At 42.1% G+C, this 18,732-nt stretch overlaps 1 protein-coding gene across 2 annotated transcripts in view; it reads right to left on the bottom strand.

The window, feature by feature from the left end:
* RASSF3 (Ras association domain family member 3) overlaps positions 1-17,341 on the bottom strand; it is a 104,780-nt gene extending 87,439 nt beyond the window's left edge. The window contains exon 1 of one of the 2 annotated variants that reach the window (XM_068190105.1): positions 17,124-17,341. Coding sequence is in view for 1 of the 2 variants with exons in the window: in XM_068190104.1 (XP_068046205.1) it covers positions 4,687-4,807 (121 nt within the window). In the remaining variant the exon portion in view is untranslated. Of the gene's footprint in view, positions 1-4,686; positions 4,956-17,123 lie in introns of those variants that run through there. The other variant, XM_068190104.1, reaches the window with a different exon arrangement.
* Between the last annotated feature and the right edge of the window lie 1,391 nt (positions 17,342-18,732).

The raw sequence follows: 18,732 nt of genomic DNA, 5'->3' as shown, positions 1-18,732 counted from the left end.
CCCTGGGATGGGGAGTTAATTCTGAATAGCTGCTGCAGGATCAGTGATGACTGCATTAGAGGAGCAAAACAGCAGTTATATCCTACCAGGACAGAACCCAGACCTTTAACTGACAGATCACATGAAATTTAAAAGCTTGGACTTTCTGCCAAACAAAACGTGGGCACTTACAGCATAAGCCATCATATGTTAGTTGGCCAAATATGAAAACAAAAAAAAATTAATTTACAAATATTTTAACCTAAGACAATCTAAGCTGACATACTGAGTTAACATTGTCCTCCCCTGCCATATGTGTTATAGATTTATTTTGTCAGCTGGCTATATTTTGAAGAGAGAGCTGAGAGGTGGACTTTTTGTACTGCATGATTAGTTAAAGCTTTATATGTTAATTCTTTGAGGAGGTAGCAAGTTTAAAGCATATCATCATACCCGTGTAAAGATTTCCACTTATTTTCTAGAACACATAGTTTTACATAAATGTAATTTTATATTGGATGCTTAGCCATTCTTACCAAAAGTCCTTTGAAACCAATAAAAATATTCTAACTTTAACATTAGAGAAGGACTAAAGGAGTAACTCAATAGAGCAGAAAAGTTGCAAAAAATGTCAACCAACAGCAAAGGGTAAAAATCAACTTCCAGCTGTCTGAAATACATTCAGTTTAAAATTCTGTCAATAAATTCTCACTTTCTGCCCTCTGAAAGAACCTTCCAAAGTAGTTAGTAGAAACAGTAGCTCAAAATTATGAGAACTCTCGCCACATGAGAGCTGAGAATAAAGGTCTTCATGAGCCAGCCGAATATGGCAAGAAACAGGACACAAAATCACCCACCTCAGACAGACCTGATTTCTGTAGTTATTTATTTATTGTAATGGCTGCAGAACAAGCAGAGTTTGCCCCTGGGGCAGTTTTGCAAAGTAAAAAAAAAAAAAATCAGCAAGCATCATGCTTTTTATGTTTTCCACAGGATAATATGGGATTCTCTTCCCAGCATGTCTAAAATCTGAGTTAACAAACTCCCTCTTCTTGGTAACAAACAAGAGTTTCAAGTTCACAGAGGAGATGGAACACAGAAAAACAGTCCTGAGAGCTGAGAAGAGTTCCCTGTTTTTTTTTTTATAAGCCTAAAAAATATCATAAAGGTTTAAATCAATGCAGATCATAAGATTATGTCCTCCAGGGGGGTGCATTAGTTGCTTAAGGAGAACTCATGAAACAGTAACAGTTGTGAGGTCTGAGCCACAAAATTATCTCAGATTAATCCTTAATTCTTAAAAATTATCTTAAACCTTTAAGCAAGAAGATTTATGTGTTTTTCAAAGCTTTTATTGTAGCTTCAATTATCATAATATTGAATATTCCTATTTTTCCAGACCCTCTTTAAATCTTGTTACATTCCTGACCTCAGCAGCATCCTCTCGTAATGAGTTCTACAATTCAATTACATACTGAATTAAAAATAATTTTGAAAAATCCTTTTATCTGCTTTATATTTGTCACCCCTCACCTTATTCCTCTGCTACGAGACAGAGAAAACAGGAGTTACTTGTCTATTTTGAATTTTTGTACCATTCTGTAGTCTTATGGCCCTTTGTTATATTTTTTCTAATTCCTTTGTCTTTCAATATCTCTCCCTGTACATACATACTTTATCATGATAAAATTTCTAGTCACATGATGTGCCAGCATAAATTCTCCTAAGATGCTGTAGGAAAAATTCAAACATATTTCAAAGATATGAATGCTCCAGAACCCTAAAATCTACATCCCTCAGTTTAAACCTCTTATAAAATGTTATGTACGCTTGATCAAACTAAATGCAGTTAAAAGATTATCAGCTACATTTAGTATATTCTGAACCATGTCTAAGACATTTTTTTAATCCTTCAGTAAGTAACTTAATCAAAATCAGCTACTGAAGAACACCCACAAACTTTCTTCCTTCTTTTAGAGCTTTGCAAGGAGCACATTACCTAAGTCTGTGGTCAACAATCCCAAAGTACCCATCCAAGCACAGGCTGAAAAGCTAAAAATTTTTAGGAACAGCAACCTAATTATGCTTTGACAGCTCTTTCTAAAATTGTGTCAAATGCACCTTTCTGAACACAGTGACCTACAACAGTACTAAATTCATTGTTATACTTAAAGACTAATTTTGTGCTTTGGCAGATTTTGTTTCTGGATCAAGCAAAGAGGACAAGGCATCCTGAGACATGGAGTGATAGAAGCAGAACAAAAGCAGCAAGTCTGAGGGTACTATGCAGAGGCACAGTGCCCATCTCTTGGTTCACATGATGAATGAGATCACCCAAAATCTATGACAAAGCATAAAAGAGAACATAATCTCTGACCATCCTAACATGTCCAAATAATGAAATTTTCTCTTTTGTTGTTGTCAAAATGTTAATTTATCTATTAAAGCACAAGTGGCTAAAAATTATCATAAGTATTACTGAAAGCTTTAATTGCCAGCTAGGTTATTCATCCATGAGGCAAGCCTAGCGACACAGAATTGTTCTGCTGGGTCATCCTGGGTCCTAGCTCATCCTGAATAAAAAATTCTGTCAGTGTCAGTCCGGGAGTAAAACCTACCAGGAAAAGACAGCAAAAAGTTGGATTCTAGTATGGTGGAAGCAATGGTAAATCTCTGTGTATCAAGGGATGGTAGTCAATTCTGCTCAGGGTCGATTGTCAATACTGCTCAGGGTAGGCTTTTGAGTTGAATAACTCTCTCAGAAGGGGCACCTTGGTAAAGAATTACCAAACTGTGATGTTTCAGAGTCGAGGAAGCTGAAGAAATGGGTAATTTTGTAATTCACCAAAAACTAAAGGGAAATTCTGGACACTGAAGAAAAAGGCAGAAATGTTTGTGGACTTCAGGGTAGCTAAGGTTTAACTAACAGGTGTAACTTGCTGTCTTTGTACAGACTAAAGAGCAATCAGGAGCTGTGTCCCCTCCCCTGTGAGAGGAGCATCAGGACTTCAGCTTCCAGTTTATAAGATTGGCTTCTGTAAACTTACAAGAAATTTGAGTTGAATTTTAACACTGAGATTTTTTCAACTTGGACTCAACCTTCCGCAGAAATGACACATTTCCATCAAACCCACAATTTTGTGACAAATATCTCATTGCACATGTAGCAAAGGCCTTTTAGGGCACTTCAGACACTATTTACAAATTCAGTTCAAAGAGATGCTAAAACATACACTAAAATGATAGTAAAAAGGTAAATTGTATTCAAACCATTAGATGTAGAGGGAGAAGGAAGGCAACCCACAAAAAGCATTATTTTTAAAGCACTCAGAGTTCACCTCGTTTCTTGTTACAAGTCATGGATGCAATTATTTTTTTGCAATACTGGGGTAAAAGACAACTGGCATGCAAACATTTTCACATGTGTGTAACCCAGTTAGCAATTAAAGCTCTCAATAAAAATTATTTTACAGTTTTTACAGTAATAAAAGAGATGCAGGAATGATCTGATGTGTTATGAGGACTCAGGATGATTTCATGTATTAGGAGGACCTGAGATTACCAGTATTCCAAGAAAGGTTCAAAACTCTAGATTCATCAAGGAAAGTTTGATACAGACTTCAATGTCCAGGGATTTCCTTCTGAATATTTGAAATCTGTAGACTCCTTTGGGAAGAAGTCATGCGTCATTTAGACACGGGGCCTAACAACCTTTCTGTGACAGATTTTCAGATGGCACATCCCCTTTCAAGAGATCTGTTTTCTTAAGTACAACACTAAACTGCTCAGCTGTGGAACCGACCCAAATTCTACCCATGCAAATACAAACTTGTTATTAATGTTGCAGAATTGACAAGTTCACCATTCTCTTCCAAAGAGTCCCAATCAAAAGAAATCTGACCTTGTACCATTAGTACCTTAAGAAGAACAGAAAGAACTTGACTTCCCCTGCTGTGGCAGTGCATGTTCTTCCAACGCCCTGAGAACACGCCTCAGCCCCAACCTTCACAGACCATGCTAAAAGGACAAAACTATATTTGGGCTGTAAGGGTGTTTATGAGAATGTTAATCTGAGAGATGCAAACAGTTTTCTGCCAGGCCTGGACAAGGATCAGAGCATTGAGTTGCTGTGAGGAACAATGCCTTTTACTAACTGGTGAGCTGAGCTGTGCTGCATTTCAGCGGATAAAATGGAAGAGAAGGCAAGTGCATCACTGCTGAACACAAGCACCTCTAAGCTGCCCATCACTTTGTGTGAACGCTGGTACAATGAGTTAAAGTCTTCAGTCAGTTCAGTCTTTGCACAGCCTTCTAGACCAGTTAACAGCTCAAGGCAATTCCAAATAATTTTCAGGCAATTATTTGAGTCATATTAGAGCTCCTATATACATATGTAAGGGAGAAACATGGCAAAAACAAGATACCAAATATCAGTGATGTGAATAAATTATGCAGCTGCAAGGGAACTCTCGGTTAGAACAAGCCTGATGAACCTTCTATTGCTTTTCCAGAATATTTTGACAGTTTTGCCTAATGAGCCTCCAAGAATGAAAAAATGCAAACAATTTTGGCCTGGAAAAGTTAACCAGTTCAAAGGAAACAGATTTTCTTTTCTCTCTTTTTTTTTTTTTTTTTTTTTTTTAATTTGTTTTGTTTTGTTTTGTTTAGCAGGAAAAAAAATCTGGGGAAAAATAGCAGCAGACTTACCAGGAGATTTCCAGAGAAGTTTTACCGTCCTTCTCCTCGAACTGCTCAATGATTTAGGAAACCAGTAAAAAAACCGTGCTATCCTCCTGATGGTTTTGTTCAGATCATTTCTCACTGCCATGGCTGAAAGGGCTCCACTGCTACACCAGGAACAAGAGGCACATGTATGCAGAGGAGAGAGGAGAGACCACAAACACCCACAGCGAGTGCGCTGGCTCTGAGCTCAGCGTCAGCCAGCACGTCTCAGGACCACCTGTTAGTCCTAAATCCCCTCCCTCTCCGTCATTCTGCTCAGAGCCTCCAGACCTCCCTCTTTATTAGAAGAAGCAGCTATTTTAATAGATGCTTCAGCTAAAGAAAGACCAATGCTCTGGAGTCTTAACCTCTTACTGTGTTTCCAGTGATGTTAAGACATGTTTTCTACAGGAAAGGCTTTGAAGGGCTCCTTTGTTCATCTCTAGCTACCTTCTCCAGGCTGAAAACAAATAAACACCAAAACTGATGGTGACAAGTCATCTTTCAAAATCCCTTAATGTAAATCAACAGATTTTCTCTGGAGAGAATGTCTCTCAAAGACTTTCTTCTGAAGGTTCTGAGCAGAAAATTTAACAGAGATTTCTATGTGGCTTTCCTCTTAACGGATTTTAAGGCAAACGTAAGAGTCAAATCATTCACTGCCACAATTTACTTAAAAATTGAGCATCTATCAACATATCACTATACAAAGAAATTAACAGCATCTCAGTACATAGCCTACACATGCTCCAATCATAGTACATATTAAATTGTAAATCCAGAGATGCTATTTACTGCAACGCTCCCTGCAACATTTATCACGACTTCTAGTATACACTTTTAAACAGCAAGATTACGTAACTATTTCCCAAGGATGGTATCATTTCCTTGACTATGTGTCCAGCTTCTCACATTTGATTTGATTTGATTTTTTTTCTTATGCTAGATCTGAATGGCAGAAATCCCTGGAAAATCAAGACTAATGTCATTACAAAACAAAGGTCCTTTTGTATCAACCTTTAAACTACAGAAAGTAAGGGCTTTGTTATACCAGCTATGTTCACAGCATACAGTTAATAAATCTTCCAGAATTCACAATGTATTTTTCTAGACTGAAATATGTGAAGTATTTAACCCCATTTTATACATCTGACTTTTTAAACATACTGCTGCTAGTCATGACTGAGCTACTGGTTTCTGATTGCATTTCCGGTTGTCAGTATGTCTCTAAAAACAAATAAACATTTCTATTTATACTGTATCTGTCTCAATTCTTTAGCCAGTGGCAATGAAAAGAGCAGAAGGCAGGACACAGACTACTGGATTCTGTCTTGTTTGAGTTCCACCCTGTCATACCAGAAAGAATTTAGTAGCAAAGTGATGGTTTTAGCACAAGTAGGAGGTCTGTCACCCAATTCAGAACAGGCAAGGAGCAGAGTTAAAGGCCCAACAGACAACTTGCTGAGTGTGTACTGGCATCTGCGAAATACAAGATCAAACAATGACTTCTTTTTTTCTGAAATTTTTACATATAAAATTTAATGAAAATCAAAGTGGCATAAAACACCCTGTACAATTTCACACCCTAACTAAATATGTAAATATGCAATAAATTGACTAGTTTTGCAATTTGTCACATTATATATATATATATATAGGTCCTTTAGCAGGATATGAAGGGGACAGAAATATTTTTTTCACTTAACAGAAAATGCTGATACACTATCTTTCTACTGGTATTTTATGAGGCTTTAAATAATATTCAGTAAAACATATCCAGTTGGAACAACATAAGGGGATAAACTGACTTTGTTGATGAGAGTAACAAACCTGTGGATGTTTACACCTTACAATATTTAGTGAAACAAAAATAGGCAAGAGCATAAAACACTGTGTATTACTTTAAAGCAAACAGAACTTACTCTGTACAAAAAAAGGTCACTGGGATGAATCTGACAATTTATACTGTGCAACAAACCAGGTGATATGTATGAGAATACAGACCTGAATTCAAGCTAAACTGAACAGCAATGGTAGTTACAATACAGTAATTTCACAACTTCTACATCACTTTACATTTTTAGGCCATAGGCCAAAATGTAAAGCTAATGAACAACGGCCTGCCTCCCACAGCTCAGGGATCAGGGGTGTGTGATAATGATGGGGGTTCCTCTCAACCTGAACTGCTAGCTTTAGAATATGAGCCACTGTGCTGTGCACAGGAATGCACTGCTCTCAGCTGGACTCAGGAAAGTCCACAGAGCTCCTCCTAAGACAACTCTGATTCCTCACATTACACTGATGTATTATTAAAGTTAAGAATCCACTGTATTAGAAAGGTACTTCACAGGGCTGCATATGTACCTTTCAATCTACTCTGACAGAGAAACAGCACAGAGATACTTTCCAAGGAGGACAAAAGGACCTGAAATGTGAGCAGACTCAGACTCTTGATCCCTGCCTCCCTTTAGGGAAAAAAGCCATGTAAGGCTTTTTCCTACAACAGACTTCAACCCCCAGGTCATATTCTGCTCATCTAAGCAGTGTCTGGAGGAGGGGAGGGAATGACTGCTGCCTTCACTGCTGTCCCACCTGCCTGGGAAGGGAGGTGAGCAGCTGTCCCCTCTGCTATGCAGGCAGCCTCTGACCTCCTACCTCCCCACAACAGAGCAGAGGTCAGAGCCCAGCGGGCCCCTATGCAGGGCAGAAATGCCCACGGAGCCTCAGTGCGTGTGGTGCGCGGGGTGCACGGCAAGTCACCACCTAGTCAGGAGAGCTGGGTCCACCACGCTGCTCTCTGTGTCTGCGTCCCAACCCACTTTCTGCATGGCAACCTGTGCTCACCAGCTGGAAAGCAAAGGGCTGCTCATGAAACATCCAGCAGTTGAGACATGTCCCTGTCTACCCTGACCTACAGAGCTCAACAGACCAGCTCTGAGCAGAGGAGGATACACGGTGACCCAGTGGCTGCCTTACTGCAGCCCTCCCATGCCCACTGACAGAGCTGAAAGAACGAAAAATACCCCAAACTAACCTTCATTGCGACAACAAAATACTCTTAAATGAACCGTAAACAAACAGCAGTGCTTGACTGGAAATATTCTCTTGGGGTGTGCTGAGTTCATATATTTTAAAAGCAAATTCTCTGCTAACAAGCACTTTTTAGAGCAACACAGCAGTGCTGAGATACCATAAACATGAAGTCTGATAATCAGGAAGAGCACACACAGTGGTGCTAGATGTAGGGCAGATGCAGAACTCTCTGCTCTGGAGCAGAAGAGCATTTTTCCTCAGTGAGGACTTACTGGCATTTCCACTCCACCCAGGTCTTAGGCAGCAAATGGTTGGGATGAGTAAAGGATTTCATTTGCTTTGACTCCAACCGGAACTTCTCCGTTTACTCTGGTTTCAGGAACAAAGATCACCACACACCTGTTCACAGTAAGAACTATGTGTAGGAAAAGCTGAGTGTATTGAGTACTATCTGCTTATCTACATTGGCAAATGTCCCTATGAACTAGGTTCAAAATGAAGTTTTGCTTTCTTTGCAGGCAATAATATATTTGGAAAACAATGTGGTGTCTTTCCATCCTGTCCCAGTGTGGATGTATGTCACTATTCTATATGCCACACATACAGGCACAGTTCAGTATGGAGAAGTATTCACAAACCAGCCTTCAGAAGGATATTTTCCATATTGATGGACCTTGAATTTCTAGAGAAGAAAGAAGAGACTTCCAGAGCTCCATAAACTGTTTCCCTCCACCTTTTTTTTTTTTTTTTTTTTCTTGAGAGAGATCTGAAACAGACTACAAGATTTTTGCAATCCAGAACTGGGTTATGCAGAGAAACACTGTACCCATGCACTGAAACAATGGAATGTGTGAAACATATTTACCGAAAAATTATAAACAAAAGCTGCAACCTTCCTTAAATTCTGTTCAGCTGTATGCCAGAGTAAATTTTATCCAGCTATCAAAAAAAGGGCCCTGCCTAACTAGTCCCTGGGATTCATCATTACCATGACACTGTCAAGACACAGCATCACTGATTTCATATCAAAACATAATTTATAAAATCATGATGTGTGACAAGGCTATGCAGTTGCTAGGAAGTTAATAAAGAACACAACTAATGAAAGAAAAGAAACAAAAAACTGCTGTATTTGACTTTAAATCAGCAAAACTAGCACAATACTTACAATTTCCAGCTCAGCTGCTCATCCCTCCCTAATCCAAATAAGTGGCTATATTTGTGAGCTTTCTAAAAAAACTTTTGATTCTCAGCAGCTGCATGTAGACAAAAAGAAAGGACTAAAAATTAAACAGTGACTGGCAATCTGTAACTTCCAAAACCTTGCCTCCTATTGAAAGGTAATAATTGAAGAACTGTAGTATTCAAACAGCTGTGAAATACATCTGTTATCAGATTTAATGATCTATTAATGACTCTTTTTGGAGAATAATTTGATTTCTCCCCTTAAGATGTAAGGAGTAGGAAGCTTTCTTCTTAGCAATAACTCCAATGAAACATATCCTGGATTTTGAGGAGGAAAAGCACTGTTCCAAAGCACATTAGATCATATCTGATTAGTTCTTGTTTAACTCTACAATATATTACACTGTAAATAAATGTCTTCCTGCATTGGTACATGGAAAAGAATGTCTCTCTGTGTAGTTCAGCAATATTTCTTCTTGATTCTTTTCACTATCATCCATTGTAGTGTACAGTCATTCCCTGTTTTATTTCAAATACTTCAATCAGTAAAATTTGTTCTAATTTGCTTTATGTTGTTTTCCAGATACTGGGAATGTGCAGAGGCACGCAGGAACAGCACAGCACTGCGACAGAAGTGTGTGAGGGAGGGCGATGCTGTGCTGGTGCAGCTGAGCATCAGGAAGGTAATGCACTATTTCCTGGAGACTGCTGCTGGTACAATGTGCTGCACTTGTTCCTCTTTAACATGGTTTGGTTACAGGTTTACTGCATGTCTGCAGGTTTGTGCTTCAAAACTAAAGCTGAATATAAGATTATAAAGCCAGATGAAGAGAACAATAGTGTAATGTGAAAATAACAGATTTGTGTTAATTTTAGCTTTGCAGTAGATATATATTAGTAGCAGCAAATTCAGGGAAATTATTGAACAGTCTCTAGGAAAAGCACTTTTGCATGTAAACAGCTACACTGCATAGCAGAGGAAAAATAAAACTCAAGGCTAAAACGAGAGAGAAGATACTGAATTGCCTTGTAACATAGTTTGACACATAGGATTTGACTCGGTGCGTGATAGACCAACTTGCCTGTGGGCTTCGGGTGACTTTGTGCCAAAATTAGTAGACTTCCCAGTGAGAGCTTGCAGGGAGCTATCATTAAAAGAAAACTGATTGAGGCAGAAAACCAGAAACGTGTAAACATGTCAAACTTTGCTAAAACAAGAAGTTTGTTCATCCTAATCTGGTCTGCTGAGCATTTTTAGGGCGCAAGCAAGCTGTGACCTTCCTTCTTTAGATATCTGTATTGCAGTAGGAACGATTACATGCTGTTTGCACTTGAGATTAACCTTGTACATTTCTTCTCTCTTAGAAAAGTAGAATGTTTCTTACTTTAGCCATGACAGCTACTAGATAATAAGTGAATGTTTAGAACAGGAGTGTAAGAGAAAAATACAGTACAAGAGGACTTTCACTGTAGCCCTTCATATTTCTTCCAAGCTCCTACACTCACTGCCAGGCTATGGCACCCAAGCTTCTGCACACAATGCACTCTTCCTTTACTGAGCAAAATAAAAAAGGCATTCCTCAATACTCAGTACAGTGTGGAGAAAACAGGCACATCTAGCAGCTCCTAAAGCCATCCCGCCAGCACACTGCTGACCTGCATTTCACTGTCTGGATAAAGAGATCCTTCCAAGAAGGCTGGAGATTTCTGGTCAATACCACTTAACAACAGAAGGAAGAGATGACCACAGTCCCTGGACAAGAGCTGATCTCTAATGTTGGCTCGACCAGTGACCTCATGGGTAAAATGTTAGTTAATATACTGGGGCTTCCATCTCTGTCTGCTTGGCTCATAGCAATTCAAAGTGGGGACTGCTTCTTCCTGTCCAAGCATACTCTCTATTAAGGACTTACAGTGGCCTCCTACTGCTAGCCCTAAATGCAAAAAATCCCCAAACCATGTCAGTCATTTAACAAAAAGCCATATTATCCAGTAAAACCTTCAGTTTTACCTTTTTCTCCAGTGTGTTAAGATCACAGATACTAGCAATATGTATATATCATGCAGACACAGCATAATTTAAAAGGCACCTGGATCATTACATCCCACAATGAACTGTTGAACTTTGAGCATGGTATAACTGTATAAAACCTGCATCAAGTCACAGGAAGCTCTTCAAAGCCTTCCCATGACAACATCAAGTTTCTCCTTGGTTCCCCAAGACTTTCTCCAAGCAGACAATCAGGAGTTATCACACTGGGAAGAAATGCCAATATTTTTATTCCTAAGACCTTTGCTTTTCTAAACATATCATTGCTTCAATGTTTTATTACACATCTTGAATGTATCCAAGGTTAGGAACATTGCCTACAGAAACACCAGTTCTATCACATTTCTGTTAGTAGACCCCTTTCTACTCCTGTATCATCTCTCAAATACTAGTGTGTTTGAAACCAAGCCTTATGTCATCTGGGGTCCTTCCTCCTGTGTGTGAAACAAAACACAGGGTATCTCACATCAAGATGCCCTGGGCAGAGGAGGCTCCTGCCTGCTGAAAAAATCCTCTGAAGGAGCTCCCAGAGAGTCTCCAAAGCGTGTGAGGAAGACAAGTGGGAAAACCACAGAGCATTTTCAGAGCCTTTCTTTTCAGTGATGGCATATGAATGTAACAGGATGATTTAGAAAATTTTTATCTTCACTGCTATGCAGCTTCAAAACAACTGCTTGTATTCCCTTTAGTCTCTTAGGTTTGCATCTAAGACACCCAGACTCTGAAGAACGCCATAATTAATAATTAACCATTTATTCATGAGATGGTGAAAACAACAACAAAGAAAGGTGCTCAGAAACAGGTGAAAGTTTTTACATGGGACAGTGTATTGTGGTGTTATATTTTAGTTAAATGATATGCTCTGTCTCACCCCTGGAAAATGTATGGTTTATTCCAAGCCTGTGATCCTCCCCTGCAGTGTCCTGTGTGTGTAATCCCATTGCCCAATCTGTTCCGCGCCCACTTTGAATCTCCCTGTTCAGTGTGCCGGGGGACGGTTCTCTCTCTCTTTTCCGGCTCTCCTGGCTGGTGCTCTCTCAGCCCCTCTCTTCCCCTCCCCTTTCCCCCCTCACTCCCCTTCCCCCCTCTCCCTCAGAAACCATGCTGCCTCCCGGGGGTAGGAGCCCAATAAAGCTCATCTAATGAGCACCCTCAGAAGCCGTGCGGAGTCTCCTTGCCTGCCTGCTGCTACCAGAGAACTCACAGCCTTGGGGGACCAACCCCCCCCCCAACCAGAACGCACCGCGACAGTGTATGGCTTACGAGTGGAAGATGGGACTCACACATGAAAACACATGTCAGAGCCTAAGAAAACAGGATCCACAGTAACTAGAGGAATTCAGTGAGGAGATACCACTCCCTGCAAACAGCAGGGGAAAGAACTCAGCTTTGAGCAGTGAGAACCTTGCTGTGGCTACAGAAACCAGAGAAATGCCCCAGGAGGCAGAGAGGCAGTGGGGAAGACAGCAAGCATTACTCCTGAAGAGCAAGCTCCACCGAAGCTGCTTCCTCTTTCCATCTCCACACCTCTGCCTTTCACCCTGCGCCAGGCACAGTACACTGCCCGGTGCAGGACACAGTGCCGACTGCACAGCACAGGAACTAGTATTTTCTCCAGCTCTACCAGCCCTACAAGCTCCAGCGAAAACCCCGCTGGGGGCAGCAGACCACCCACACTCCTTCAAATCCAGCAAGGAGGAAAACGGGGCTCTCTCTGAGCTGAGTTCCACCAGCAAAGCCAAACCCTGTCACCTCGTGCTGCTCCAGCCTTTAAGGATTCCGAGAAAATGCGGTCATTTTGGATTTTAAAGCAAATATAAAGCACTGGGGAAACTGTGCATCATTAAAAAACTCTCTGCAGAAAGAATGGGAAAGGGAAGCAGACTCCCACCACTGTTATTTCTAATCTGATGCCCACAGTGCTCACTCTCTATAGATAAAGTTTCAGAGGCTCCTTCAACTCTGAACAGCTTTGGTAATTCAAGTAGTAAGCCTTGTAGTTTCAGCAATTTAATGCCCTCATTACGTTCAATTAAATATGAATGTAGTCCTACCGAAGAGATAATGGACAATGTCTATTCTCTTACCTAAAATCAATAAAACGTACGTTACACAAATTTGGTGGTCAAAAAAGTACTTTCTGAAGGGAAAAAACCCACTAATCTCTGTGATAGCTCCTTTCCTCCATATTTCACTCTCTACAGGGGCATCTATTTCTTTGCTACTCCTGACAATTAGTGGGCATCTAGATAATATATCCTATTTTTTCCTAAGGTTTTGTGCTGTTGTTTGTTTTTACAGATATTTTAAAATTCTTGTGGTAGGAGAGCTATGCTACATATTAAAACGTAACACCTCTGTTCTTCAACTGCACTAAAGCAGGAGTCAGCTACTGAATATTCAGAGCCAACATAAAAACATGTTAAAAACTGAACAAGGCTCCCACCAAAATACCCATTTCAGCACAGAAAAAAAAGAGAAGCCCTGACACTGTGCTATACACTTGACAGGGAATGCTTGCTCAAAAAACAAAGACTGAAAATTTGGTAAAAAAAAAAAAAAAAAGATGTAGAGAAGAGACCATGTACCATCACTAAATCCAGGAAAGGAGCCATCTAGTTTTCATAGTACCTCCAAAGCATCTGCTTAAATATCTTTAGAAAGTTTGAAGTGAAAGTCATGTAGGACCTGTAATTTCTCTATATTCACTTAAGTGAAGAGTAAAACTTCTGAAAAGGTTTAATTTGGTTTCATCTGGTTCAATGGAAAAGTGTAAAATGCAAGGAAAAAGAAAAGTTACAGAAATTAACTAGGAAGTCCAGAGCAAGTGGTCCATAAAGTAATTCCTTTCACACTCCCACCACCTACGTGCACCCAGCCTGTTCTCCAGACTATGAGGAAAGTAAAACTGCTCAGAAATTGTATTTCATAGCATGGCAGTAGAGACTTTAATCCAAAGCCATGATAAATGCCTCATTTTTCAAATGCCAAATGACATGTTGATACTATGCAAGAACCTCTTACACTACATAATGCTACACACCATCAATAAGATGTAAGAAACTGAGAATTTTCACTCCAGACTACCTTCAGATTGAGAGAAAAAGTGAATGCTAGAAAACAAAATCCAATCTTTACTGTACACCATCCCATTCTATAAACTGGAATAATCCTGACTGCTTATTTCAAACAACTTCATGCAGAGAAGTCAGGCCAGGCAATGGAATTCTGCATCTGCCCCGGGTTTTTACCCAAAATAATAGAGGTGAAAAGTTGAATAGCAGAGCAAACCTGGACTGCAAAACCAATTAAGCCTCTCTTGAAAAGGAATCCAAAACAACAGCAAGAAGTCGGATACTACAAAGTATCCTTTTCAGAGGTATTTCCTTACACTTGGCTTTCTTCCTGGGCTGGGGTCCAGGAATATCAGCACTGCCTTCTTTTCAAAAAGTAAGTTGTTTGAATTATGTGCACCTTGTGCACTGCATTGAATTAGACAATCCTTAATCTTGACTTTTTTCCTCTGTTCTGGTCTCTCTTCCCTGAATAAAATGAAAATAGTTTTGCAATTTTTATCAGAAGTGTGAAAACTTGTGAATTCCAAACAAAAATCTCACAAAAGGCAGAAAGACCTTTTCTTAGTAGTTCAGGGATTACAACTCACTTTATGAGGTATACCAAGGAGTGTACAAAAACCCTAAGACAGTCACGGACTCACTGAAAATGGTAAGAGTAAAGCCTAACCTCTACTGAAGCTCCGCTCGAGAATTCCTTGTATACATTGCAGGGAAGGAAGGACAGAGGTACTCAAAGAAATCCCCATTCCCATAGAGAAGTCAGAGACTTTTCTTTCAGAAAAAAGTCTGTATCTAAATACTTTAAAATTACTTCTTTGATGTGCCTTTTGACTGCTTCCCTATCCCAGAGGAAATTTCTCATGCCTTTTTATCTTTGTCACTACACTCACCACGTCTGACTTAAATCATGTCTAATGGCAATGATCTGGTGAGTCTGATCTGACTTCAACCAATACTGAGAGAGGGTAATTTAAATAAATATAGTATTTATGTCTTTGTGATTCAGAATCATGAGAATTTAGTACATAGATCCCTCTTTATTACCAGATGCCCATCTAGAAGATGCTGGTTTATTCGGCTTTTTAGATGACATTAAGTGGTTTCTGGAAAACGTAGGTTTATTTGAGAAACCTCCAGCACTGTCACACCTTGCCAGGCAGATTAAAATCTTTGAAAGGTACTTCTAACCTCTGTTGTAATCTCTGCTTTGCAAAGGATACCCAAAGGAGACCATGGTATTTTCACAGAGGCCACCACAGAGGCCACAAATTTGGCTATAGTCCTGGATGCATCCGATTCAGCTTTCAAGGCCAGTCTAGATGCACTTTAGCTGTTGAGCACCACCATGTCTGCGGCCTTCCCAAAGGGGACATCTTCCTCTCCTATATTCACTTGCTCACAGAAGAGCCTGTGATGCTGGGTGTAGACTGACATATGGCCAGAGTGGATTTAGTGACTCTGAGCCAAGAGGGCAGCCAGTCACACGCTCCTTCAGGTCTTCTGAGCTGTCCTGACCCAGCCCCTATTTTTGTTGTCCTCAGGCACTTTATCAGCCAGATCTGTTCACCAGTCTGGCTCACCAGTTGTGCCTGCCAAGTGGGTAAGAATAGAGGTTCTCACAGCAGCCCTTGTGCGCTTTAGCTGGTGTTTCCTTTCATCTCCATAGCACTTTACAGCTTCTAAATATTATATTCATGCTAGATCATAAAAGTTGAATGTTTCCTCTGCTACTTAAACAGCAATTTAAGAGAGCAGCTTGAAGTACTATGCCTCATAAAAATTGAGCTTGTCACGGAGGAGAAGGAAAAACATGATAAGCTGTAATCATCCTGAGAAAATGTTGCTGAAAGATACATAATCCAAGGTGACACTTGAAGTTCTTGTCATGGAGCATTTGATCATAAAAAAATTATTATTTCTAAGGTCTTTTTTCACATCAGTGCACTATACATCCTGTCAGAACAAACACTGCTCTAATGCAAATGATAAATAAAAAGTATTTTATTTTCACAGCCAAAGTATTTCCATTCCAAGAATAACTGTAAAAATTGAGCTACTGAAAGTGAGTGTAACCGTGAGAACAGTGTGTCATAACATAAATCACATTCATCAGCAGAGGACAGTATGCGGTTATTACATCTCCTTAAGACAGAAAAAAAAAAGGAGAAGATTGACCTGTGTTTACCACTCTGTGTTTCAAATATCAGCTGTTAAACAAAGGCTCAGTGATGTAAACCAAAAGCAAACTACACACCTGAACATGCCACACCACTAGGGAGAGCACTAGATTGCCCGAGAAAGTGCAGCAGCACTGCGGCTGTGGGTGAGGAACAGCCAGCCAAGTGAACACGCCCATGGAGATCTATGCTGAAATCACCCTCGAGCTTAACATGAAGCCCAATAACATGGCCACAGCCTTTTCAATCAATCAAGGGATGGCAAAAAAGGACTTTTCACCAGCTCTAGTTACGTATGTTGTCCTACTGTAAAGGACAGGAGCTAGAAGGTGAATGAAATCACTGTATTTTAGAGTGTGGCATTAGTAACAAAAGGGATGCAAAGGAGGAAAGTTGCTTTCTATGCAGGAAAAGGAAAACACACCTTTGTCTACTAAGAACCAGAGCCCAGAGAATGAAAGAACATGTATATACAAGCTGTGTACGTGGGACATGCGACACACTGACGCAGCTTTGCCTTGGGCTTGGCCCTGACGGCCAGAGCGCATGGCTTTCGGCAGGGCTGGGAGCACTCACGAGCCTCTCAGGGCAGCACTCCCCACAGCCTGTGACACGCGTTACCTTCGGTCGGGCGGGGACGGAGCGCTTTTACCTGGATCACACTGCATCCACCCCCCTGCCAGGCCGGTGTCCCGGCAATTCAGCTCCCGCTCGGCAGCCGTCGTGCTCCAGCACGTCACATGGCGAAACTCTGGCTCCCGTCGGGGCTGGGGGAGGAGCGCGTTCGCTGGCGCGGATCGGGAGTCGCCTCAGCCGGCCCCGCGCCCCTCGGTTTTGTGAGGGTCTCCCGTCCCCCCGGCCCCGCCGCTGCCAGCCCCGCTTCCCGCCGGAGCCGCTCACCCGCGCAGCGCAGGCCCTGCGAGAGGACGAAGCGGCAGCACAGGTCGCACCACGCTCCCGCCGCCGCCGGCCCGAAGCGGTGCGGGGGCTCTGGCGGCGGCGCCTCGAAGATGGTGCGGACGTGGCGGGGCCGCGGCGGCGCCGGGCGGCGGCGGCGGCCGCCGAGCGCGGGGCCCGGGCGGGCGGCGGGCGCGTCCGGCTGCGGGAGCGGCGGCCGCGGGGGCGGCGGCCGCGGGGGCCCCGCCCGGGCCAGCCGAGGCTTCTGCCGCCGGTCCCGCGCGGCCGCCGCCATGCGGAGCGGGGCGCGCCGGCCGCCGCCTCTGCCCGCCTCACGCACACGGCACCCGCGGCCGAGGGGAGCGGGGAGGCGGCGGGGGCGAAGGAGGCGCTGCACCGCTCCGCGTCCTCCCGGCGACCTCCCGAGTCCTGCCGCCGGTCTGCCGCCCCGCGCCCGCCAGGCACAAACTCCGCATCATTCGGCAAAAACGCGCTCCGGGCTGCTGCGGCAGCCCCTGGCACAGGGGGAACTGACAAGAGCTGGTGATGCGCTTCAGTAGGTTCCCATTAAAATGATATGCCTCAGTTCCTTAAAGCAACTGCTGGAGGAAATATTTCCCAGGGCTGGGTAGAGCTGCCATAACCCACACCTCGATGGGGAGGCTGTGGCGTCCGGGGTAGTCAGAGCTGGCATTCACCACTTGTGTGAGCGACCAGGAGCACAGCGTTGAAGAACTGCGCCGTGCCCGTTTGCAGCACGCCAGCAGCTCCGCCTGCTGCCGCCGGCCTTGCCTGCCCACAGGCAGCAAAGTTCTCCGAAAGACGTGCACCTACAACTAGGGCTGCCTGAGCTGGTACCAGTGACAAAACGGCAAATTCCACTGAGGGATACTACACCTACCACATTTTTTTGGTGACTGATGAAAAAATAAAGCTGTTTAGGGCACAGAAAAATAGAAGGTCGTGCAGCCTTGCAAATGGCAGAATCACTCTCAAGAGCTCCCACCAATTAACCTGTTCCTGTAAGCCCTCTTCAAACGGTACTGCTATTCCCAGAACAATCTTTTCTGGCACTTATCTCTCTTTAGCATTAGAAAGGTTTCTCCAAAGTTGTAGGCTGGGTTTTTTGTTTCAACTACAGTTGATATTAATAATCTATAACCTCTTCACCACAGAGAGAGGTGAATGCTTATCTTCTGGAACAGCCTATAGATTACCAAAGACTGACTTACTTCCCCTTTCTTCCAGTACCCCCTTCTTTCAGACAACAACCCCTTTTTCCCAGTTCTGCTCAGGACTCCCCAGAACTGTTCTACAATTGCCACTTCTACATTGATTGACTACAGTAGAACTGATTGAATTCTACCAGTAAGCAGAGACTAGGACTTTTACCACCATTAAAGGAACTAACATAGTTCAGAACACATGTCAACCAAGTAGTTAAAAAAATAGAATCAGTGGCTCTACCATATTGCCTATGATAGTGATTCTGTTGTGCAGGGCACATTTTCTGAACAGCTGGATAATGCAAACTGAGTTGCATTTTGCACCTTCATATTTCAGGTTCTCTATTTATTTACAAGGAAATAAATCTCGTAAGGCAATCCTGAAA

The sequence above is a fragment of the Anomalospiza imberbis genome, chromosome 5, assembly GCF_031753505.1.
Source record: "Anomalospiza imberbis isolate Cuckoo-Finch-1a 21T00152 chromosome 5, ASM3175350v1, whole genome shotgun sequence".
Classification (NCBI taxonomy): Eukaryota; Metazoa; Chordata; class Aves; order Passeriformes; family Viduidae; genus Anomalospiza; species Anomalospiza imberbis.
This window is presented reverse-complemented; position numbering and strand designations above follow the sequence as displayed.